General features: G+C 35.4%; 3 protein-coding genes across 3 annotated transcripts; 2 read left to right on the forward strand and 1 right to left on the reverse strand.

Annotated features, from left to right (window-relative positions):
- Positions 1 to 510: 510 nt before the first annotated feature.
- Positions 511 to 12,837, forward strand: LOC132173669 (uncharacterized). The gene is made up of 15 exons (XM_059585233.1): positions 511 to 597; positions 1,665 to 1,796; positions 1,936 to 2,041; positions 2,128 to 2,210; positions 2,680 to 2,743; positions 2,854 to 2,971; positions 3,649 to 3,803; positions 4,991 to 5,038; positions 8,688 to 8,757; positions 9,374 to 9,511; positions 11,195 to 11,232; positions 11,347 to 11,397; positions 11,637 to 11,804; positions 11,887 to 11,999; positions 12,483 to 12,837. Exons 1-15 carry the CDS (start codon positions 590 to 592, stop codon positions 12,604 to 12,606), a joined length of 1,416 nt encoding a protein of 471 aa, XP_059441216.1. The 5' UTR covers positions 511 to 589; the 3' UTR covers positions 12,607 to 12,837.
- A 584-nt stretch (positions 12,838 to 13,421) lies between these two features.
- Positions 13,422 to 14,437, reverse strand: LOC132174396 (uncharacterized). The gene is made up of 2 exons (XM_059586057.1): positions 13,804 to 14,437; positions 13,422 to 13,432 (listed from the first exon to the last, which is right to left on the reverse strand). The coding sequence occupies exons 1-2, from the start codon at positions 14,435 to 14,437 to the stop codon at positions 13,422 to 13,424; spliced, it is 645 nt and encodes a 214-aa protein (XP_059442040.1).
- Positions 14,438 to 18,726: 4,289 nt separating this feature from the next.
- LOC132176327 (uncharacterized) lies at positions 18,727 to 22,881 on the forward strand. Its single transcript, XM_059588502.1, has 6 exons — positions 18,727 to 18,882; positions 19,763 to 19,891; positions 20,000 to 20,089; positions 20,181 to 20,320; positions 21,903 to 21,957; positions 22,422 to 22,881. Exons 2-6 carry the CDS (start codon positions 19,763 to 19,765, stop codon positions 22,605 to 22,607), a joined length of 600 nt encoding a protein of 199 aa, XP_059444485.1. The 5' UTR covers positions 18,727 to 18,882; the 3' UTR covers positions 22,608 to 22,881.
- Positions 22,882 to 23,633: the final 752 nt, after the last annotated feature.

The following is a 23,633-nucleotide window of genomic DNA, read 5'->3' on the forward strand; positions in this document are numbered from 1 at the left end:
TTTTTTTTCTTTTATTTTTAAAGTATTCTCCATTTCACTTTTACTTCGATGTCTTGCGAAGCCAAATATCTCAGAAACAACTATATTTAATCCACTTAAAAAAAAAAATTATATTTAATCCACAACATGAGATATAAATAAGTAAAAAAAACATCATCATTATTATTAATATAATATCTAACACAAAATTACTATAATAAAAAGTCATTACCGTAAGCGGTAAGCCATCCATCCATCCATCCATCCATCATCCATGAAAATACCAAAATACAAAATCCATCCATGTGCATACGTACACGGGTCTACCATCGAACCATTGGCTCACCGCCACATAAGAGGGTAAAACCGTCTTTTCACGTTAACAACCACGGATAAAACCAAACTGCTCTCTACTACCGAACAGTCATACGTATTACTACTATGATTTCTATTCATGGGGTCAAAGGCTTTCCGTGAAGACAAAGACCTCCATTTATCTCCTTTATCGTAAAGTTTCTTTTCTGGGTACGAACTTCTCCTTATAATATTCTTCTCAAAGTGTTTATCTTTTTGATTTCTTTGAAGCAAAGATTCAACCTTTCTACAACTTATGTTATGGTATGGGTAAACTTTATGATTAATCCAAGTACTGTTGTTATTTGAGAATTCTATCGTTATATGAAGTTTATTGGATCCATCGACTATGATTTTTATCTGCTATAGTTTAAGCTTTGATCTGGGCATAAGCTTGTGCTTCTCAACAAATCTTATTTAAGTACTTTGCAGTGATTGTCTTGTTTATGTTTTGAGCTCGAGGGAGTAATTTGTTTTTGGTTAATTTTCAGATTTGAATGGTAGATTTAAATGGGTTCAGATTTGTGTCCGTATTTATGTTCCTTAAACATTGTTGCCTATCTTAAGGTTTTGTATTTTGGTTTGTAATTAGGGACCATGGTAAGTTTTCGGTTCCTTGTGGTGTAATTAGGAGAAGATAAAGTTTTGAATTTTTTAATTCGATGTGATTTGATAGTGCAAGAAGATTATTAGGGTCATGAAAGGGGCAATAGGAACAATGGTGGAATTGTAAAGTTATGCACAAAAGGATTTTTTTGTGCAGATTGGCTTAGAAGTAGAACGGGGAAAAGGGGTTTTGTAGCTGACTGAAGGAGTTAGGATGATGCTTTTTGTAGCTGACTGAAGGGGTGTTTGCAGCATTGAAATTTTTACAATGAGTTAGAATCTTTGAACAGAGTACCTCTATACAAATACAATGAACATTCCATCTCATAGAGCAATAGTGCTTTACAATCATTTAATTCTGCCATACTCGATCTAGTAAATGGGAAACTAGGATCCTATTTCACAGCTTAATCATCTTCTGCAAGTGACTCAAGTGCGGATAAAGAGCCTCCCCCCTTCCCTTTATATCTCATAGAAAGAAAAAAAAAGTGTGGATAAAGGTTATATATCAAAAGATAAAACATCTATACACCATCTTTGTGGTTATTATGAAAGAAATATTTGTCTGTCACTCTATCAATATATAGTCCTACTCAGAAATTTTTGCAAATGGTGCAGTGCTAATTATTGTATGCTGATTTTGAAGTTATTGTTGGGAGATTGTTCATCCATTACATTCTCCTTTCTTATTCTGTTCTGATTTAACTGTCTTGTGGAACATAAAGTTATAGCTTCATGGATGATGCTCTTGGAAAGTTAAAGGTTATCCCGGATCACTTTAAAGCTTCAACAACAAGTGTGGATTCTCATCAAAACAGAACTTCATCTGTTTCACAACAATCTGATAATTCTTGGAGGTATTTTATTTTGTTGGAAAAAATATTAGAAACTGTTTTTGATTAGTAATAAAAAATATATATATATTAGAAACTAAACAAAGAACTTTGAGATTTTTAGTTCATAATGATTTAGTCTTATCTATCTGGTTTAGCATAGGTCTCATAGCTGGACTCGAAAAAAATTAAGGAGTGCTGCATTCATGTTGAATTTGTTTACTTTCAAAGGGATGGCATGGGGTTCAAGCACCAATGGTCAGGAAAAGGTTGATTGAACAGATTTTTAGCTGTTGCAAGTTTATAAAGGTGAATTTTCCATGTTTCCTTACCATCGCAGTTTTTCTGATTGCAGGTTGAGCTATCTGCAGCAGAAGTAGAGTCACTTAGATCAGAACTTGCTGATGTAGAAGAGAGGGAAGCTCACTTGAAAGCTCAGTAAGGACGACTTCATACTTGAGTTTGAAACTATGATCTTCCTTTTTGCTAAGAAATAAGTATGTATATTGCTACTTGGCCTTGTCTTGGGTGATAAACTAGTGGATAGGGGTTAGGAGAAGTCTTTAGGTTCTAATGTTCCCTAGAAAATGGAATTTGTACGATTTGATTGACTCATGCAATCTTACTTAACTTTTGCTTGGTCCTTGATTGTGTCACAACTAAAGAAGTCACAGTGACACAACCAAAACATAAAGTTATGGCCTTATGTGTTTGGGTTCTTTAGTTTTGGACTTTGAGTGATATGTATGTATGTGTAACAGCTTCTATCGGAAGCAATTCTTTCTTTTATTTCTTCTTCTAGTTTCTAGCTGTCAGCCTTTTCTCAAAATAGACAATAGGGTTGCATTTTTCAGTAAAATATTTTGTATTTTTTGTATTGACCCTGAAATTTTTCTAACATATGCAGGTTGGAACATGTTGATGAAATCTTGCGGTCTGCTCGTCTGTCTGGTTATTTGTACATTCGAACCGTAGTGACCATTTTCACATCACAAATGTTACTTTGCATCTTTCCATAACGTACTATTTTGTCCACCTCACCATCTTAATTAACAATTGGCCTATTAATTTTATCAAACAGAGGTGGACGGCACTACCAGGAGAACCTCCCCCTTTAGATGATACTGATGTTGATGACTGGCTTCCTCGCTTTACCGTCCTTCATGGACTGTGTATATTCTTCTATTTTTTGTCCACAGGTTTTTATCGATATTCCATTTTTTCTTGACTTTTTGATTTATTGTTATTTGGTTGTACTTCATGTTATTGTTATGAAAGTAGCATCCAGGTTTCTTTGTTGTGCAGTTGTGCTTACAATATATCAGGGCAACTATACTTCTTGTGCAATGACTTCCTTTGCAAAATTTTATTTCATGAACTGGGTTAACCATTAAGATACTGTAGCATTGGAAAACCTCAGCGGTTAAAATATTATATATGGCATTGAAAACCTCCTTTTGTCAGAAAGATGTTTTTAATTTTCATAACTTGTTCAAAAGAAATTATGCTTGTATATAAATTACTTCAGCTCTCACTTGCTCCACTTATTTTGGTGATGTGTACGAAGAGTATCGTCTACCCTTATCTAAGTTCACTTAAAATTACTGATTTGTCTAAATTTGAGAGCAAAACGAACTTTCATTTATTAGATTTTTAGGGCTATCCGATATGATTAAACATGATAGATTTTGATCTAGGGAGTGAATAGCCTTGCATGGGACATCAATTTGGAGTTTGCAATGATTTTTTTGATACGCAATAAATTTCATTGGAAATGCGCCTTCAGTGAGCTCAAAAATCAAATGCAGACTAAAATAGTAGATTGATGTCCAACCTTTATCCATTTGGTTGATAATTACAAAGAACTTTTATGCAGATCTGAGCCCTCAAGACTCCACCCTCCTATCTGACATTGTTGAAATAGGTCCTCTACCAAGCATTACACGAGACGATGAGGAGACGCGATATGCCTTTTATGTCCTAACTCGTCAAGGACTGAGATATGAGTGCTCAAGTATTTCTAAGATTCAGGTATGTCAAGTAATTTCAGTAAGTCTGGTAATTTCTTGTTCGCTTTGCTGAGTTGAGTGTTATTTAGTATCATCTACAAGCCATTGTCCACAAGAATATATGTAAATGGTTTTGTGTTCTTAAAGTATTATGTCCTTGTCTCCTTGAATCTATTGAAGTACTTGGATGATTATTTGGAAATATAAGTTTTAGAATGTGTTGACAGTGAATTAGCTTTGGAAAATTCGTCTCCCTGGGTCCTGTTACAGTCTGTAGTTTTGATTGTCATGTCATTGTTTATCATTCTTCATGATAAAGTCCTAAGCCATGCGAGGGAGGGGGCATAGCATTTAATACTTCTTGTGTTACAAAACGTGTTTATATGTGATGCATATGCACAGGTCTGTCTACTTGCACCATTATTACCTGTGTTGCATATGCACAAGTATACTTGCACCAATATGCTCAAACTATCATACATGGATCTATTGATCCTTCATACATGTTTGTGCTTAGGGCTGACAATTTTTGATATGACCTATGAACTTAACACGAACACAACGCACAATTAGTGGGTTAGGGTTGAGAGATCTGACCCATTTAATTAAATTGGTTGGGTTAGGGTTAACCTATATAGTCTTATTATATACATGCCTCGATACAACCCAAAATAAACACACAACATTTATGATTGACAATTTTTTACTTCACCGCAAACCCAATACAAAATTAGCGGATTAGGGTTGAGGATTTGACTCCATTTAATTAAATGAGCTGCTTTAGGGTAGACCAACATAATTTTATACACATGTCTCGACACGACTTGAACCCAACATGCGAACACGAATTGACACCCCTAGAGTTGAGCATGCAAACATATTTATTTTGTCCTTTTGTTTCTTTTGATATGTATACATTGTCAAGTATGAATGTGATTGCTGTCACAATCTGAGTGTTGCGAAAAATTGGTTTTCTTTAATGTGGATAATCTGTTTTATGTAATTATTTGAAGTCCATGGAAATGGAATCGTACTTTCTAAGTGACCATGGAAAAACCCCTGATATTAATTCTCTTCGTTTGAATAGATATTGAATTATGAAGTACCTATCACATAGCGGGCATCTAGTGCATCCTGCAAATTTCACTCTGGTAATCATTTTGTTTTTTTTTTTCTAATTTGAATTTACTCCCCACACTCTTTTATCAGGTGGACTCTTGGTTGTCAGCATTACGAACGGACTGCAAATTGGGTCTGGTACAACGGCTCCCAATGGTTCGACAGAGATGTGACTTCATCTATGCATTTGTAGCATGCAGTAAGCTGTACATAGCTAGAAATTAAATTCATACCTTGACTTCATACAAATCTAGATGTAATATGTCTGGAAATTTATTCATTACTTTTCTGTACATAAGATACATTTTACTTGAATAACAGACAATATTTTACTTTTGATTTCTGACACTTTTGTTTCACTAGTTATACAGACTCTTAACTGAAGTGAACTTGCATTCGCTAGAATCTGTACCGGGTTTCTTTGCCAAGTAATGAACTGTAAAGGTCTTCTGCACTAAATACACATTCAAAACATATTGTAAATGGCCTGAGGAATTGGTCTGTGAGTTGGTGATGGGATGTTATGTTTTCTCTTTAGTTTTCAAGAAGCACCTTGAGAAGAGATGCTTGGTTTCCTTTTGTTATTCTTTTGATATCTAAAGCAAATCAGATTGTGGGATATCTAGAATCTTTTCTGATAAACGCTGCAAGTTGTCCACTATTTGATTATGGTTAATATTATTCCTTTGCACAGGAAAGGTCATGCAAGAACTTCTTGACCATAAGGCTGGCATAAATTATGCCATTCCAGAGGAGCAAGCTCGTCTGGGATTTTCCTTTTTGTCAGTGACCAAGTAACTCTATAATCATAATGTCTCGACTTTTCCTTTCTCTTATTGAATAAAGAATGACTATGGCAACTTGATATGTTACCACTGGTGATGCACAAATAGCATAAACACCATTTCACCATCCCCCCTTGACCGACACCGAAGATAATATCACATTTGCAGAGAAAGACTGATGCAAAAGGCAAAATATTGGTTTATGGGGGTTATTAGAATTTAATTCTATGTTTTATTTAATTTTAAGCATGATTTGTATTCTAATGGAAGGAGATTTGATGGAATAAAATTAAGAGAAAGTTATTCTCTTTCTCTTCTCCCCTTTTCTCTCTCTCTCCCCAGCTTCTTCTCCCCCTTTCCCTAGCTTTTTCTCTCTTTTCTAGCTTCTCTCTCTCCTCTCTTAGCTTTTTAGCCCCATTTTTTCTGTGTATTTTGTGACTATTATTTGTCCTGCATCGGCTACCTTTTGGCAAATTGGAGAAACCAAGTTTGAAAGCAAGTAATGGTATAATTGAACAGAGTAAAATGACAAAATACATAGCTTGTTTTCAGCTCGATCCAACAAGGGAATCATTATAAACTATGGTTAATCTCAAGCTTAACAAACACGATGTAGTTTTTCAAGGTAAAGCTTTGTTTTTCTGATTTCCTTGTCTGTAAAGGTGGCAATCATATTTCTAGGGCGAAGTCTCATTCTACTTTCTAGAGCAAAAGTTTATGAGGTAATCCACTGGTCCACACTTTATATCTCTCCTGAATCACAAAGTATAGAGTGAGTTGCACAATGTTTCAAAATGGAAGGATCCGGATCCGAATCCAATTAACTAGCAATACAAACAGCCCCACGAATAGCGGATGTGGGGTTTATCTGTTTCGAACAGGTGAATCCTGTACTTTGGATTATTTAGGGCAAGTGGACTCTGCACTTTCCTTTATATAGCGATAGTAAATGCAGGGTTCATCTGTCTCACGCAAGTGAACCCTGTACCAAAAAACTGTCCATATTGTATGCAACTAATTATGCTAATGAAAAAATATATATATATATACCGTCACAATCAATAGTTACTCAAGATTATTCTATTATCACAAACCGATCATTTTACAATATAATTCTCAAAATTCTGATAGCTATTTTCAAATAAAATAATTTAAATTTTACTATCACAACCTTTAATTACATTTTATGATTGTAAGCAATTGAAAGTGTGAGAGAAAGAATTTGTATAATATTTCTCTAACTATAAACCTTTTTCTTTCTCATCCCCAAGGAAAAAATATAGGGTCTAAAAAAGGTCATAATTTTGTTCTTCGAAACTATTCCAAAGTATAAAAAATTGCAATCATAAAAAAGTAATTAAAGGGTACAGGCAAGGAATAGGTGCTTTTTGTCTATGAATAGAAAGAAGCTTCCTAATTGTCTTTCTATTGACAACACAGCCAAAAGGGAGAAGTTTCCTCCACGAGGATATGGCTTACATAGTTACATCCAGTTATACATAAATGACTCATTATCTCCCGTTAAAAATTTAAACGATCAAAATTTCATAGTCAACAATCAAATACACACACCCAAGGGTGGTAGACTAGTAGTTCAATGGTCTCAGGGAAATCTTCATAAGGTTGGACATACACTAGGGCATGAGTTTGACTCCCGCAATGAAAATCTCTTAGTCTATTAGTGTTAGCCACCTTGAATCTCATTGATGCCTTACTACGGCGGGTATTAAACTATGGTCCGGTCGGTCTTGAAGGAGCGCCTGCGATTCCCACCGTCTAGGCCCCTCCTGAGCGGTACCTCACGGGTTAGTGCTACTATGGTCACGCCCAAGTACGATAGCTACAATTGGCCTCCCCCTCCAACCTTTTTAATTAAAAAAAAAAAAAAAAAAAAAACAATCAAATACGCCGCTTGTTTTCAAGAGGGGAGAGGAGAAGCATTTTCATATAAGAAATATTATGCACACTCCTATTCTTATACTTTTAAGTACACATTCTTTAACATGACAATAAAAATTATCATTAAATTTTAAATCGATCATTATTAAATTTTGAATCAAATGGTGATTTTTCTTTTCATAATTTCATGCAAATTGAATAGGTTGGGTGCTCCTCTTCCTCCGGTGACAGCCTCTGCCACACTCTCACTCACTCGTTGCTCAATAGCCCAAAACTCCAATGCAAAACCTCAACCACCCCCAAAGAAAAACAATTGTTACAATTCAAACTCTCCAATAATCTTCTATCCCTCAACTCTATCTCTCTCTCTAGCTTCTCACTACTCAACAAAGTCTTAAGTCTCTCCAAAGTAATGCATCTTTTTCTCAACAGCACCAGTTTTGCTTGGGTCACTGATGATTTCATTTGTGTAAAATGCTATTATGAAAATCTTTATGCTCCAAATTCAAATTCTTAGATTGCATTAATGATTTAAATTAACTTTTATAAATTTAATAGTATATAAGATTTTTATATTATTTTAAAATTTTAAATAATGTGGCATCAATATTTTATCACTTTTAAAAGGACAATGCTAAGTACTCTTTTGGTGTTGTCCTAGTCTTACGTGGATATTATTTTATAAAAAATAAAAAAGAAAGTTGCTCTTATTTCTCACTAAGTATTTATAAAATAATATCACATAAGAGTAGGAGGACACTAGGAGAACACATAGAATTTTATCTTTTAAAATATTATAACATATATTAAATACCGAAGTATTAAATATTATTAAATGAGTAAATATGATAAATATGGAAAGTTACCTATAAATTAACCGGGCCCAAAAAAATCCGTTTAGGTACAGTTTCGGACTTTCGGGTAGGGGTTTGACCTGACCATCAAAAAAGGAAACCCAATCTCCATCTCACACATCATCGTCCTCTCTCTCTCTCTCTCTCTCTCTCGTTTTCACTCGCTCCTCATTTCTCTTATCATTTCAGCGTCGCACTTACACTCCAGAGCTCCAAGTTATTCTTCAGCTACCGAAAATGCCCTCCCAGATTCTCCGATCTGTTTCCAGAGCCACCAGGTCGCTCCTCTCCGCCTCTAAGGGCTCCCGTTTCTACTCCGGTAAAATTTCTCAGCTTCACAGCCCGTTTCCATTTCATTTTTTTTTTCGCACATTACTCTCCGTGAATTTCGGAGCTGAATCTCCGATTTGTGAATCCGTTATCGGTCTATGCCGGAGTTTTACGTGTGATAGGAATCCCTGTAATAACGACAATAAAAGTGAGTGGTTGATGTAACGTTGTTTAGTCCGAACACGTAGGTTGTTCCAACGTCTAATGGCGGGGCCAAATCTATATCTCGTTAGGAGAAAGAAAGTAGACCCAGTAAATTATTTTTTATAAAGTCGTTAAGAAAAAGTTTACTTAAACGTTTTATGTGTTTTTATGGATGATCATCATCATTTCGCGAGATTTTTTTATTTTTTTATTTTTTTCAGGAATTGATTCCATGAAAATCAATAGGTATAGTGGCTTAAAATAATAATATTTAGAAGAAAAAAAAAAGGAAAAAAAAGTAGTGCTTTTGAAGAGTGCTTTTGATAGTCTTTGTCTTTGATGTTGAAGTTCCTGGAAGTACGTGACTGCTTTTTTCTTTTTAAGATATTTTTAATTTTGACGTATTTGTGTGTGCAAGATTTCTCTTTGACGATACTGAGTTGTTGTTGTTGTATTGGCAGAGGGGCGAGCCGTAGCAGCTGTGGCGGCAGTGTCGTTGAGAGGAACGGTGCCGTTTCTAGCTTCGAATTTTGGCAAGGCCGGTTCTGAGAATGCGACTAGAGGATGGATTTCAGGAGCCCTTGCTGTTTCTGCAGCAGGTTCGGACAACGATACCCGTCTTTTTTCTGATTTTCAATGCCTTTGTTTGTGGATAGTGGAACTTTCGTTTGGGTATAATCCCTTTTGAATTGATTTAAGAATGTGACTGCATACATGTGTGTTTGCATATACGTATACTTGAAGGTATACTGAAAATAATTTCGATGTGGGATTTGGGTTGCTTTGTTAGTGGATAATTGACGATTGTATATTTCGTGGGATTGAAACGAAACCCATCCTTTTCTGGTTTTTGACCCTTTAGTGATACTTTTAATTGATTATGATCAATCCCTTGTACATGTATGTGTTTGTGTACGCGTATTTGTTTGAAAGTATAATGATGGTACTTCTTTTTGGATTTGGGTTGTTTTGTTAGTGGATAATTGACAACTGTATTTTTCATGGGAGTAAAACATATAATGGCTTAAATGTAGAAGCTATGAGCAGAGGATCAGTGTTTATAAGTTCGTATATTTGTTTGAAGGTATAGTAATGTTAGGACTTCGACCGTTTTGTTAGTGGATAATTGACAATTTTACTTTTCATGAGAGTAAAAGGAAATGATGGCTTAGATTTAAAAGGTGTGACCAGAGGCTCTGTCTTTGTAAGTTGGAGTGGAAGGAAGAGGAGCCTCGTCTCTTGCTTAAGTTTAGCATTGTGGCTTCTGGGACCTCTTCTAGAATGATTTACCATGCTTGAGCATGGTAACGGGTGGAAATCGTAAGCTTGGAGGTAGTCTAGACTTGACTACCTTCCTGAATTTCCCAACATTATACCTGTATCCCCTCACTATGATCATTTGTCAGATACAATTGTTTGTACTTTTGCATTGATCAAATTTCATGCTCATCCTTTATGGACTCTCTTTCTCTCTCTCTCTCTCTCATGCACGCACACATACTGGCATGCATGCTTAAACATTTCTTTATTCTTATGTGGAATCTTGAGAGAATGTCCAACAAGAGTTATGGGTCACTTTTACTACTACATCATTATCTTACAGCCACTAAACTTTGTATAGTGGTACTACTATTACATATCAGTTATATATCAATGACTGGTTAAGATTTGAGCAATTGAAGATTTAAGGGGAGTATCTGGTAGGGGCACCAATCACAAGCCACTGATTGCATGTGTATTGATGTTGGTGTCAGAGGATGGTCCAAGACTCCAACCCATGACTTTGTGGTTGGGTGACTGAGAGCTTGAGATATCATTATGGGCACTTTTGCTATTTTTGCATTTTATTTGTTTTGTTGTTTATTTTACGGACTGTTTATGTTATTTTTTTAGTTTTTGGCTTTATGTTACTTTAGTGGACAGTCATCTCAAGTATCACTAGGATTAAGGCTTGGGGTTTAATCTCTAGTCTATTTAAGCATAATTCTGTGTTGTGATAATTAGCTTTGGGTGAATTAAAATTTGATCGACTGTTTGCTGTCTTCTCCCTTGTTTCTTCTCTCTTGTTGCATTTTTTTTCTCTCTCTTCTCTACTTTGCTTCTTCTCTCTCTTCAACTTTTCTTCTCAATTTCTTGTTGTCCCGCATCAGTATCTCTTATGATAACATGTCTTTGTGTTCTTTTGGTTGCATGATCTTGTGTTTAGTTTTTCCCTTTTTCTCTCTTTTCCAATTTCTGTTCATAAATTTTCCTTTGTTGTTTTTCTTTTCTTTATATTGTAGCTTACATGCTCCAGGAGCAGGAGGCACATGCTGCAGAGGTGCTCCACTAACCATTTTATTTCTTATCTATTTCACGGTTACCCCTACTCTGTAATTCCTTTATTTTTCACTGCGCTCATTGAAAAATTATGTGAATTTTCTTCTCTATTCAGATGGAGCGCACTTTCATTGCGATTAAGCCTGATGGAGTGCAAAGAGGGCTGGTATGATACCATTTGACTTGTTGCATCATTTTTTCAGTAACCTGTTCGGATTGCATAAAAAGAATTTTGCCTTTTATAAGGAAACATGTTGATGATGGTTTCTATATCTCTACACCCTATCTCTCTTTCTTTGGCCCCAACTTCCCTCCACCCCCCTCCACTTGTTGAGTTGTTGTGTTGGTCTTTTTAATATGGGGGCTGGATATGTATCTCATCTGGGACATATTATTGTATTCCAGATTGCAGAAATTGTATCTCGTTTTGAGCGGAAAGGCTTTAAGCTCGTGGCAATTAAAATAGTAGTTCCTTCAAAGGGATTTGCGGAGAAGCATTATCACGATCTGAAGGAAAGACCTTTCTTCAATGGCCTGTGCGACTTCCTTAGCTCTGGCCCTGTTATTGCAATGGTTAGAAGAACTATAACTGTCATCTTAATAAGTACAACAACTTTGAGTTGCTGAACTCCGATTCTTCTAACCCCCTCTACAGGTCTGGGAAGGCGAGGGAGTGATCAAGTATGGTCGAAAGCTGATTGGAGCTACAGATCCACAGAAATCTGAACCTGGAACCATCAGAGGTGATCTTGCTGTTGTAGTTGGAAGGTACTGGTTTGAACGATTCACAGTTTTTGGTGTCTCCAATTTCACTATTTAGTCTTTCCACTTCTGAATATTCCATTTAAGTTACTAGGTCTTACTTTAAAGTAGCAAAGTATCAACCACTGAAGGTGGTGGTCTAGTGACATCTGGCTTGTTGGTAGAGGGTAGGTTCCAAGGTCGAATCCCGAAATAAGAAACGCTTGAGATTATTGCCACACTGTCAGCCAGGTATTCATTAGCGTCTGGGTGGGGTTGAATCACTGTTTGGAGAGTGTCTATAGACCCCCTAGGCCTCTATTATCATTGGTTCCTTGCGGATAAGTGCTACTTTAGTCATACCCAAATAGGAAAGCCACTCTAAATGCCTACTCCTACCCTTTTTAGTAGCAAAGTATCAAGGGCCTGCTGCAGTTCTTCTTTTGCTTGCCACATGTGTACAATGCTCATTACACTTTTGTCATGACTCAACTGTTGTTTGCCATGCAGAAACATCATCCATGGGAGTGACGGTCCAGAGACTGCCAAGGATGAAATCAATTTGTGGTTCAAACCTGATGAGTTGGTTACTTACACAAGCAACGCAGAGAAGTGGGTCTATGGAGACAACTGATCATGAATTTTTTGCCTTTTTCTTTTCTTCTATTGAGTTAGGTTCCCCCAAGAATAGTGGGATTCGAAGCATAATTGATAAAGTCATAAAACAATAATGTTTTTTTTCTTGAGGTGAGTGATAGCACCGATTTGCTTCAGACAATTGGCAGATCTAAATTTTAGCAATAATTAGTTCCACCTCCTTTGATTGAACTCCAATGATCAAATAAAGTAGTTTTTCTTATGTGTTCGTATACTAGTTAATGTGTGGACTTGATTAATTTTGCATGCATGCGATGCATCTAATTTGGCATCTTTGGATGAGGAATTTAGAGTAACTTTTACGCATCTTACAAACTTGGCATGATAGTTCTTAATTTACTCTTCACTTTTCCAATGGGTATAAGAGTTTAATCAGCTCGATCAAGTTTGCAAGGGACTTGTATAAAAGTTATAGCACACTAGAGTGGACTTCTATCGAAGTCATATTTATTGTATTTAAAAATACACTTGAAAATCTCATGTTCTAAAAACATGTCAATTTGATAGACTAAGTTGGGGGACTTTCTTCTAATCTAAGTTGGAGGAAAGCCTTTACCATTAGTTCTTTTTTTCCTTAAAAAGAAAAAAAAATTAAAAAAAAAAAAATTAGATGAACAAACTTTACTATCGATTTCAATATTGAACTTAGTTTGAGGTTAAGCTCGAGTTAATAAATGAATGAGATAAGCCAAGTTGAACTCAAGTTAATTAAATTTTTAAGAAACATGATAACAATTTTAATGGTAAATGATATTAAGTACTCTTTATGTATTGAAAAACAATGAATAGTAATTAAGTAGACCCTAAATAAGAAAGGGAATAAGCCTTTGCAAGGAAATAGAATAAAGTTGAATATAAAACGATAATCAAATCTCAAATCTCAAAATTTGCTTACAATCGATCAAACTTAAGTGAGAAATACTTTTATAAGATAAACAAACTTAATTAATAAAAAATACATATTATTTTTTGACATATAAAAAAAAAAAAAAAAAAAAAAAAAAACAGAGGAGATCTGATCTAGTGACGTTTTCTAAAGGAACGTACCCGATAGACTGAGCTAATGTGCTCTGGGCTTGAGTGGGCATTGGCTTTTTTGCTCAGAAAAAAGAAAGAAAAGAAGAAGAAAAAAAAATAAAAAAAAAGATTACAATATACTCCCATGGATAAGTACGCAGCAATGCTCCAAATATAGTAGTTGAGGATCTTGATAGAGAGTACTCTTCACTCTCATTGCCTTCTTCTTCTTCTTCCCCAGTAGCAATAGACGCAACCCTCTCAGAATCATCATCATCAGAGCACGCTTCTTCCCCAATGGCAGTAGCAGTAGAACCACTATAACTACCATCAGAATCTTCATCATCCAAATCAATATCTTTCTTCATCTTGCGTGTGGAAGTTGAAATCTTTCCAAGAACATACCAGTCGGCGCCTGTCCAGAGCTGTCGGACCCTGAGAAAAGATTTGTGGACGACGAATCCGACATCGGAGACTCCGAGGAGCCGAACCAAGAAGTTGTTGTCGGTTACACCCACCAAGATTTTTGCGGTTTTCCAAGAAAAGCTGTGACAGCACTCCACAATATCACCGGCGTTGAAGTTAGCGGCGCCCTCAAAAGGTGGCGGAAGAGGTCTAACGTCTCCTCTTGGAACTGTCTCCTCCACAAGTCCGTCGTGGCCGCCACCATACCTGACAGTGCACGTGTACGCAGTCGAGTTAATGACTTCTGCGCAAACCCACGCGCCGAGTACATCAACCACCTTCTTGCTCAGCACCTCCACTTCGCTACCTCTCGTGAGTCTCAACATGGCGGCGAACGATGGACTAGAAAAACCCAGAAAGAGAAAGAGAGAGGGAGAGAGTTTGATTAGTGGATGAAGAATATGTATGCTCGGTGTATATATATATATAAAAGGATTCGATCGTCTTCTTTTCTGTCTGGGTTTTCTAGTTCAACTCGAACCAGGTTTCATAGTTCATCTTAAAGACTTGGATAGTAGGTTGGATTCATAAGAATCATAACATGAGTTGTTTTCTTCTTCTTCTTCTTCTTCTTCTTATCTTCGTAACTGTAATGGATAAAAAGTAATCTCGTTATTTTTATTGGTAGCAATATATGGATCTAGTTAAAAAACACTCAAAAAGATAAAATTTTGAAAATTTAGAAGATTGTCTCGTGCTTTTCTTTCTTTTTGAATGACAAAAGGATAATGTTATCCATAACTATTCATCATGCTCAAATCTCAATCAAGTAATGCTAAAAAAATTTATGTCACTTAAAAAATGATGTGGCTTTTAAATTCATTATTAAATTTGTGATTGATTGAAAGTTCATTCAAAATGAATAGTCTATATTTAGTAATATAAACATTTAAAAAATTAAAAACAAAATATGTAAAGAGGTAGCTAGACCACCCCTTGAGGTGGTTAGCCACCATTACCATTTGAAGAGTGACCAACCATTTTTATCCTTTAATAGAATCAGGTATTCCAAAGCTAGGAGTGAGCAGCGTTTAGCATCTCCAACAACGCTATGGGTGTCAAAAATTACCGGGGAACCGGAACCGGAATCAGGAAACCGAAAAATTAGAAACCGGGGAGCCGGTTCCGGTTCCAATTGCAAAAAAAACCAAAAACCAGGGACCTCAGTTCAGGTCTCGGTTTTGACCACCCGATAAAAACTGTGGAACCGGAACCAAGTGCATTTATATATAATAATAATAATTTTTTTAATGTATATATATATATATATATATTAAACTAATATACAAAAGTGCCAATGCCTCTATAACAGTGATTTTTCTTTGATGGCGCCAAATTATTATTTTACCCTTTGGTATTAAGCTCACCCAGTTTAATTAGTAATGAAATAATGAATTTGAATTAGTTTGACCGAATTTTTAGGTATTTCATCTCACTTACTTTTTGTATGATGGTGTAGATTTACGGTTAATTAAGCCTTATTCTTTCTTTGTCATAAGTTAAATTAAGAATGTTGTTTGTGTCTTCTCATCATTTCTATTTTCGTTCTCATTTTTTTTGTTTTTTTGCTTTCTCTTCATCCTCTGACAGCCTCCTCTCTCTCCTCATTTTTTCTTTTTCCATTTTCTTCTCTTCTCCCTCTTCTTCTCATCTTTCCTCGGTTTCTCTTTCTTCCTCTCCACTTTTTGTATATGGTATGGATTTTTTTTTGGTTAGTTTGCTTTTGTGTGCTTCATTTTTTTAAGATTTGCTTTTTGTGGTTAATAATTTTCTTGGTGAGTTTTGTATTAGTGAGTTTGGCTGAATGGATTGACAGTTCTTCAAAGATAAATTTCTCTTTCCTTTAAGCTTTGGGTATTTGTCAATTTGATATTAAGGTGATTAAATAGTTTTGAAATTAAATCTTATGATTTTTTCATGAGGTTTTTAAAAAAAAATTAAAAAAAAAACCAGTTACCGGACGGGGTAAAAACCAGAACCGGCCGGTAATTGGGACCCGGTTCCCGGTTCTGGTTTTCCAAATCCAAAAACCGGGGTACCCCGGTTCCGGTCCCGATTTTGGCCAAAAACCGGAAAACTTGACCGAATTGAAACTCCTAAACAACACTATATATTTTAGCTATTCAAAATACACTTTTTTTTTTTTTTTTCTTTCTATTTACTTACTAACTTTTCAATGCAAACTCCAGCAGATATCTATTTCACTTTCTATTTTATTAAAATATTATTTTTAATGTTTTCTTTATTATTTTCTTTTAACATCAGTCTTCCTCTCTCTTCACTCACCGCCCCCACAATCCCTCCCCCTTCTCTTCCTTTCGCCTAAATAATGGTCACACAGAACCACAACTGGAGTTTCCTAAGCTCTAGATTTCTAAGTCTTGACGATGTTTAAAAGGAGAGAGAGAGAGAGAGATATGTATTTGGGTTTATGTAAATATTTTTTAAAGCAATGCAGGGTTGGGATAGAGAAATTGGGGGGGTCTCGTGGGTTTTTGTGTGTTTATGAGAGGTTGAGGATGCGTTGGGTTTTGGGGAGTGTTCTTCTTCAGGCCAGATGGTTGTGTTCGGGATTTTCTTTCAGCTGAGAGAGAGTAAGGAATTTAAGTCAATTTTGGGGGCTGGTTTAATCTTTGATGATGTAAAGCTCTTCAAAGATGTTGGGCAAAATGGTGTCAAATGTCGCATCTTTGTGTGTTGTTTTTTGCTGCTTTAAATTTGTTGGGAGGAGTTACAGTGCAGTTGAGACGAGCTTTGAGCAACCAAACGAGAGAGATGAAAGTAAAATAATAAAATAATTAGACAAAGTGCTACAGAATTTTGCTATTTACTGTAGCAAAAATTGTATTCTAGTTACTCTAGAGCTAAACTTTAACTAATCTGCTGGATATGCTTAACCGGCCGCCATGAGCATAATGGGTAAATTTTTTCCCATTATCACAATACGTGGATAAGGTTTAAAAAATTCGTGACAACATGTTATGAACCAAACATAACCTAGTACTTGTCTATGCTAGAGAGAGAGCCAAAAACATAAAAGAAACCCAAACATATATGAGGAGTCTACATTCATTATTGGCGCAAAATCTTCATCATCTGATATATATGTAGATTATATCACGATCAATAGTAATCCTTTTTTCTTTTTTTTTTTCTTTTTTTAAAGGAAACATGATTTTTTAATAAAATTTGAAATCATATATATATGCGTCTTTATTGCTATTAAAAAAAGACAGATTATTTTTATAGATTGGGTTAAGAGAATTTCCTCCAATCTAGTTTGAAGGAAAATTCTATCCATTCCAGTTATATAGAAGTCTATTAAATAATATTTCTTTTAACTCAATTTTCTTTATATTTGTAGGTAATACAATCGATATGGACTAATTTTGTATTTTATTTTCTTAAAGAAATGCTATTTAATAGACTTCTATATACCTTGAATGGATAGAATTTTTCTTCAAACTAGATTGGAAGAAGTTCTTTTAACCCAATCTATAAAAATAATCTATGTCCTTTTTATATAATAATAAAGACGCATATTGCTATTAAAGACGTTTAAATGTTAAATATTTTTTTTGCCCCAATGGTTTAACAATTTTATTATTGTCACATTGGTTTTATTTTGTATCACAAGTGGTACTTTTACTTTTTTTTTTTTTTTTTTTTGACATCTCCATACAAGATGGGAGATAAGAATTTGAACTAATGACCTCCGCTTTATTAGGCGTGGTCCCAGCTGATTAAGCTACCTCTTGGGGACAAATGATACTTCAATAATGACAAAAAACAAAGATAGTACCTCTATCTAAATTCCTTCAAAATTTGACAAAAAGATACGTTAACACCTTTAAAAAATTGACATGTGTTCATATACTAATTAAACATTGAAAAAAATAAATTAAAATTATTTTAAAAAAATTAGAAAATATAAATAAATAAATAAAAATAGAAAAGGGTGTCTGGCCACCCTCATTTTGCAAATTGGGGGTGGCCAAAAAAAAAAATTAGGGTCAGCCATTGGGCGTGGTTTCGGCCACCCTCAAATCGACAAGGTGAGCCACCCTTTACCTTTTTTTTTTTCAATAATTTTAATTTTAAAATTTTTAATTAATTAATATATAAACACATGTCGATTTTTTAAAGGTTCTGACGTAAATTTTTGCCAAATTTTAGATAAAATTTAGATGAAAGTATCATCTATATTTTTAGCCATTATCAAAGTATCATCTGAGATACAAAATAAAACCATAAAGGTCAAAAAAAAAAAAAAAAAAAAAAAAAAAGGGTTAAACCACGTGAGAAAAAATATTTAACCCGTTAATTTAGTACTCTAATTATAAATTAAATAAATCAGACTAATTTTATATTTTTATTTTTATCTTTCTCTAAATAGAATTTTCATCCAAATTGGACAAAAGGAGTTTCCTTAGCCTATAAGAAAGGTGCATGCTCGAGTGAGTCTCACGCATATCCGCGGTATCTTCTGCTAAGCGGACTCGAAACACTATTATCAAATACGGTTTAATTATTGCTTTACGATTCGCAATTGAAATCCGGTACACACGTGTACACGCGCTTTCCCCATATATAATCGGTAACTTCTCGCCGAAGCAGCAATTCATTTCTGCGATCTAAAATTGTTTTCCGTGTTTTTGGAACCCTAAATTTCACTCAAAACCCTTACTCTAAATTTCACTCAGAATCTCCCCTCGGAACTTCGGATTGCTTGGAGTTTACGATCTTCGTTGAATTTTTGCTCTCTAAATCGGTGAGTTTTGCTCAGGAGTTCTCCGTTTTTGGAACCCTAGGCCTAATTTTCTGTTTGATAATCAGGTGTTTATGTTTCTGCTTGTTATTTGTAATAGTTGTAGTTGAATTATGTGTTTTTTTTTTTTTTTTTTGTGAGAAAAACTTTGAAGGAAGATGATAGGGTTTTGATTTTGATGTTCTTTCGTTTGGTTTAGAATATTCTGTTCAGGATAAAGTCTTTAGCGCTTTGGGTTTCAGAAGGCGGCGAAGTATATGAGATTAGAATTAAAATTATTTGATTGTGTGGTAGGCGATGCTTGGTGTAGCCTTAATTTTTAGATAATCGGGAAATATGATTAATTTTTGTAAGTCGATGACCGAAAATTTCTGCTTAATTGGTGAGTTTTGCTCTGTAATTCTCCGTCTTTGAAACCCTAGCCCTAATTTTGTGTTTGATAGTTGTTCTTTCTCTTTAATGTTCTTAATAATTGTATGTGAATTCTCTGTTTGCTTGGTGAGAAAACGTGGAATGAAGATGATAAAGTTTTGATTTTGATGTTCATGTTGGTTTAGTTTAGCATCGAAGATTCAATTCAGGTTAGAGATTTTGGTGCTTGGGGTTAGATAACACTAAAGAATGTGAGATTTAGAACATTGTTTTTTTATTTTTTGTTTATTTTGTGGTAGGCGATGGCTGGTTTAGCCTTAATCAGTTTTTAGATAATTGGAAAATATGCTTGATTTTTGGAAGTCCAGGACAGAAAATTTCTGCTCTCTAAATTGGTGGCTTTTGCTCTGTAATTTTCCGTGTTTGAAACCCTACCCTTAATTTGTGTTCAATAATTTTGATTTGCTATTTTATTTTTTCATGAGTAACCAACTTCCTTAATCTCTATCAGATGGCGACTAAACCTCTTACAAGCGAGGCAATTGCTATTACAGAGAAGAAAATGGACATGGCATTAGAAGACATTATCAAACTGTCTAAAAACACCAAAACTAAACCTAAGAAGCAGCGTAGGGTTCCGGTAAGAAGCTTGTTTTGTGAAAGAGTGCTTTCCATTCTTGATATCATATGTCATTAAAGCTATATTGGGCATTGGGTTGTTAAGCATAATATATGAATCCCCATGCAGAGCAAAAATCAGAAATCTTCAAATAATCTTGCTCAAGATAAATCTATGAAGGTGAAGCGTTTTATGGACACAAGATCCTCACTTAGACAGGTATGCGGAATTGCTGCTAAAGTGTGTTATTTGTTTGTGTATATTTCCATAGATTGCATGTTTCGTTGTTTAATTCAAATATGGTAATCAGGGGTTCTTAGCTCAGAGAAGGTCAAATTTCCAGGGGAACCAATTTCCTCTGGCTACTGAGGTTGCAAGAAAGGCTGCAGCTGCTCCACTTCGTAATAGAGCTTTCGGTCGTAACAGGGTGGCTAATTGGAATAAAGCAAGGTATTTCTTCCTACAGTTCTATTTATTCTTCTATATAGCAATTATTAATACTGAACAGTTTGGATGAGTTTGAACCTAAATTCTCGTGGTGATAACAACCATTTACCATCTAATGGGATTGTTTAATTATGGAATTATTGCAGGTAAATCATGGTTCTTCTATAGTATTGATTACATCTGCCTTGTGCTCTTGGTTAATGTTTATCAAATCGCATAATGTTGTGGAAGTCCTGCATATGATTTGTTTTCTACGGGAATCAGCCAATTTGGGAATGTTTCCAAGTGTTGACTGTTTTTATTATGCCATCCAGGATGGCATTGCCTACATCATAACCCATGTATATGTTGGGTGCAAAGTGCTTCTTAGTTTGAGTTGTGCACACCTAATATGATTGTGGATATGCGTATTTGGAAGTTGGAATTTTGTTACTTGGATTTGCTGTTGAAGTGATGGATTACAAGTGATAAACAGGGATATAACTGGAAGGAGATGGGTTAATGAATTTGTGAAATAAAGTGTGATAAGTGGAAGTTCATGCAACTGTTATGCAAAGATCGCTATCACATTGCAAGGATAGCTATCACATGAGCACTGGACAAGTTAACTTTATGCATGTTAAGTGGCTCATTGCTTGATTGGAAAAACTTTACATGTTTTGCGGTGTCAAATGGATTTTTCTAGTTACTGTAGTGAATGCAGCAGTCTCTACATTTCGTGGTTGTGAATCTGAGTTTGGCGGTTATAGCTGTTGTATCATGACATGTATGGTTGTTCTTCCATGTTCTCCATGCTTGAGATGTGATAGGTAGTGCTGGTTGATCCAATTTGCTCTGATCCTCTAACCAAGGAGCATTTTTGGCCTCCAGGCATTTTGATAATTTATCTGAATTTGGAAGATAATGCTGTGGGATGGACACACCCTTCAGTCATAGGGTCACTTGTTCGGGCGGTTTCTGCTTTCTGGAATGTTTCCGCCTTTTCTAGTCCACATGACTCACACTTCTCTGCTTTTCTTGTCCTTTCTTGCCTGCTACCCCGGTGATTGGGTTTTCACCTGCTTTATGCCACGGGATATAACTAGAATGGATAGTTCTTGGTCTACTAAACAAGAGTTGTATGTTTCTGGTTTTGGGGTAGAGCAAATTCGTTTGCTTGAGATAACCAACTTGGGAGTTTGGGGTAGCTGAATGTCAAAGAGAATAGAGTTTTGCCCCTGTTATTAATTTTCAAAGTCCTTTAGCGGTTGGCAGCTGTGTTGGCGGAGTAGTTCTGAATCCAGATCGTGCTTTGTGATTGGAAAGAGCTTTTGCAGAATATACTGCAGATCTTCACTTCTTGAAGTCACTTTTTTTTCTGAAATGGTTTGTCTTAACTTTCTGTTAGTTGGAAATAAATAGAATCTATGATGGTAAGTCACTTGACTCTCAACCAAGTAAATGTAAATCTGACGGCGGTGGTATAATTATAATTCTGTATTGGTTTGGGGGCATCCTGAATACAGCCTATTTTCCTTGTGGGACTCGGTTCTTGAAGGTAAGTCCTGTTTAAGTCTTCAATCATTGTTTCTTTTTCTGGGTGCAGGAGTGGTGCTCCACCGGTCCAGAGGAGAGCTCCAAATGGAGACTTTGCTGCAAAGGTATTCCTTCTTATCTCCGTAGGACTTCCTCTCCTTGAGATTGATTTATATGACATCATTGAGTCGGACCAGGAAGCTTTGGTAATCATAATATTTACAATTGCACTATATATGGTTTACCATTGAAGAGAAGTTTTAAATTTCTTTTCATTTCCATTTTTTGGCTATTAAATAAAATGGGAAAGAGGGGGGAAAATAATTCAAAATTTTCCTCAATGATTCACGAAAATTTTATTTTCAAAGTAGGTAAAGGTTTGGAGTAAGTTGGTAGTGCCAATATAATTACCAAAAACATTTTTTTTTCCTCTCACTTTCTCCACATAACTAAACAAGAGGAATAATATACCTTCTATTCTTTTCTTTTTATATTCTTTACTTTCTCCCATAGAAAATAAACCAAGAGGATCTTAGTGTATGGCTTTATGAGTAGCTTCATGTTAATGAGATTCATATGTTTTGTGCAGTCACCCAGGCAGCAGCAGCAGGCAAATGCAGTGCCCAAGCCGAGGTCTCAAACGCTAGACTCTTTGTTTGCAAACATGAAGGAGCAGAGGATGAGGATCTTGTCACGCCAGAATAATGCTCCTCTGCCACGTAATGGAGGTGGCTCGAGAATACCACCATGGGCAAGAGGCCGAGTGGGCAACTAATTCAAACTAGTGTGCCAGTTAGAATGGGTATCTCGGTGGAAGGACAAGTTCCAGTGATCATGTATATTTGTTCTGCCTGCATAACCCACCCCAGTTGATACAAGTTTGGAGTTTTAGCCGAGAGTGCCCAAAATGCAGAATCTAGGGCCTTTCTTTTTGCAAGTTCTTTTACTTCCATTTTCTACTGTATCTCAGTTTTTCAAGTTGTTTCCTTTGCACTGTCAATGTATAGTACTTTACGGTTTGTTGATGGTAATCCATGCTATTGCACATTGATTTCGTAGCAATCGTTCTAGTTGTCTTTGACAGAAGCTACGTGATCAGTTCTTCCATATGGTCATTTTGCCTTTACTGAGATGAATAGCTTCTGAACCATAGTTTTGATTGTTTTCACAATCTTGTTTGGCAAGTCCAGTGGGTGACTGAACTTGGCTTCATTGCTTGCTTATTCCATCGGTCACTGATGTATTGCCTGCACTGCTCATGGGTTGTAATGATAGGGTGTTATTGCAGTTCGTCAAATCATGTTCTATTTGGCAGCTAGCAATGCTATGTTGGTGACGGCAGTTTATTTTGGTAATATTACTGCTGTTACGGGTAGAATTTGAGGGTAATCAGTGTAAAGCAATTAACAATGTTTCTTTTATTTTTTGACATTAAGGTCTCCATGTAATTTTGAAAATTGAGACCCTTAATTCAAAATGAATGGTCTGGAGACTGGAATTAGTCCCGGAAGTCTTAGAAAAAAGGCAAAATAATCAGTACCTTGAGGAGTCACCTACTATCATATTATTATACGTTGTAGATGTAGGAAACCCTAAGGTGGTGTTTAGTAAATGGGTTGGCCTAGACACTATAGTTGATGTAAATTGACGTGAAAAAAAAGTAAGAATGTTTTATATAAAAAAGTAAGAAAGTGAAAGTAAGAATGTTTTATATAAAAAAGTAAGAAAGTGGTATGGAAAAGTGAAAAAGTTTTGTTTTGTAGTGATTTTTTTATTTGAATAATAATAAAAAGTGAATGAT

Source organism: Corylus avellana, chromosome ca3 (genome assembly GCF_901000735.1).
Source record: "Corylus avellana chromosome ca3, CavTom2PMs-1.0".
In the NCBI taxonomy this organism is placed as follows: Eukaryota; Viridiplantae; Streptophyta; class Magnoliopsida; order Fagales; family Betulaceae; genus Corylus; species Corylus avellana.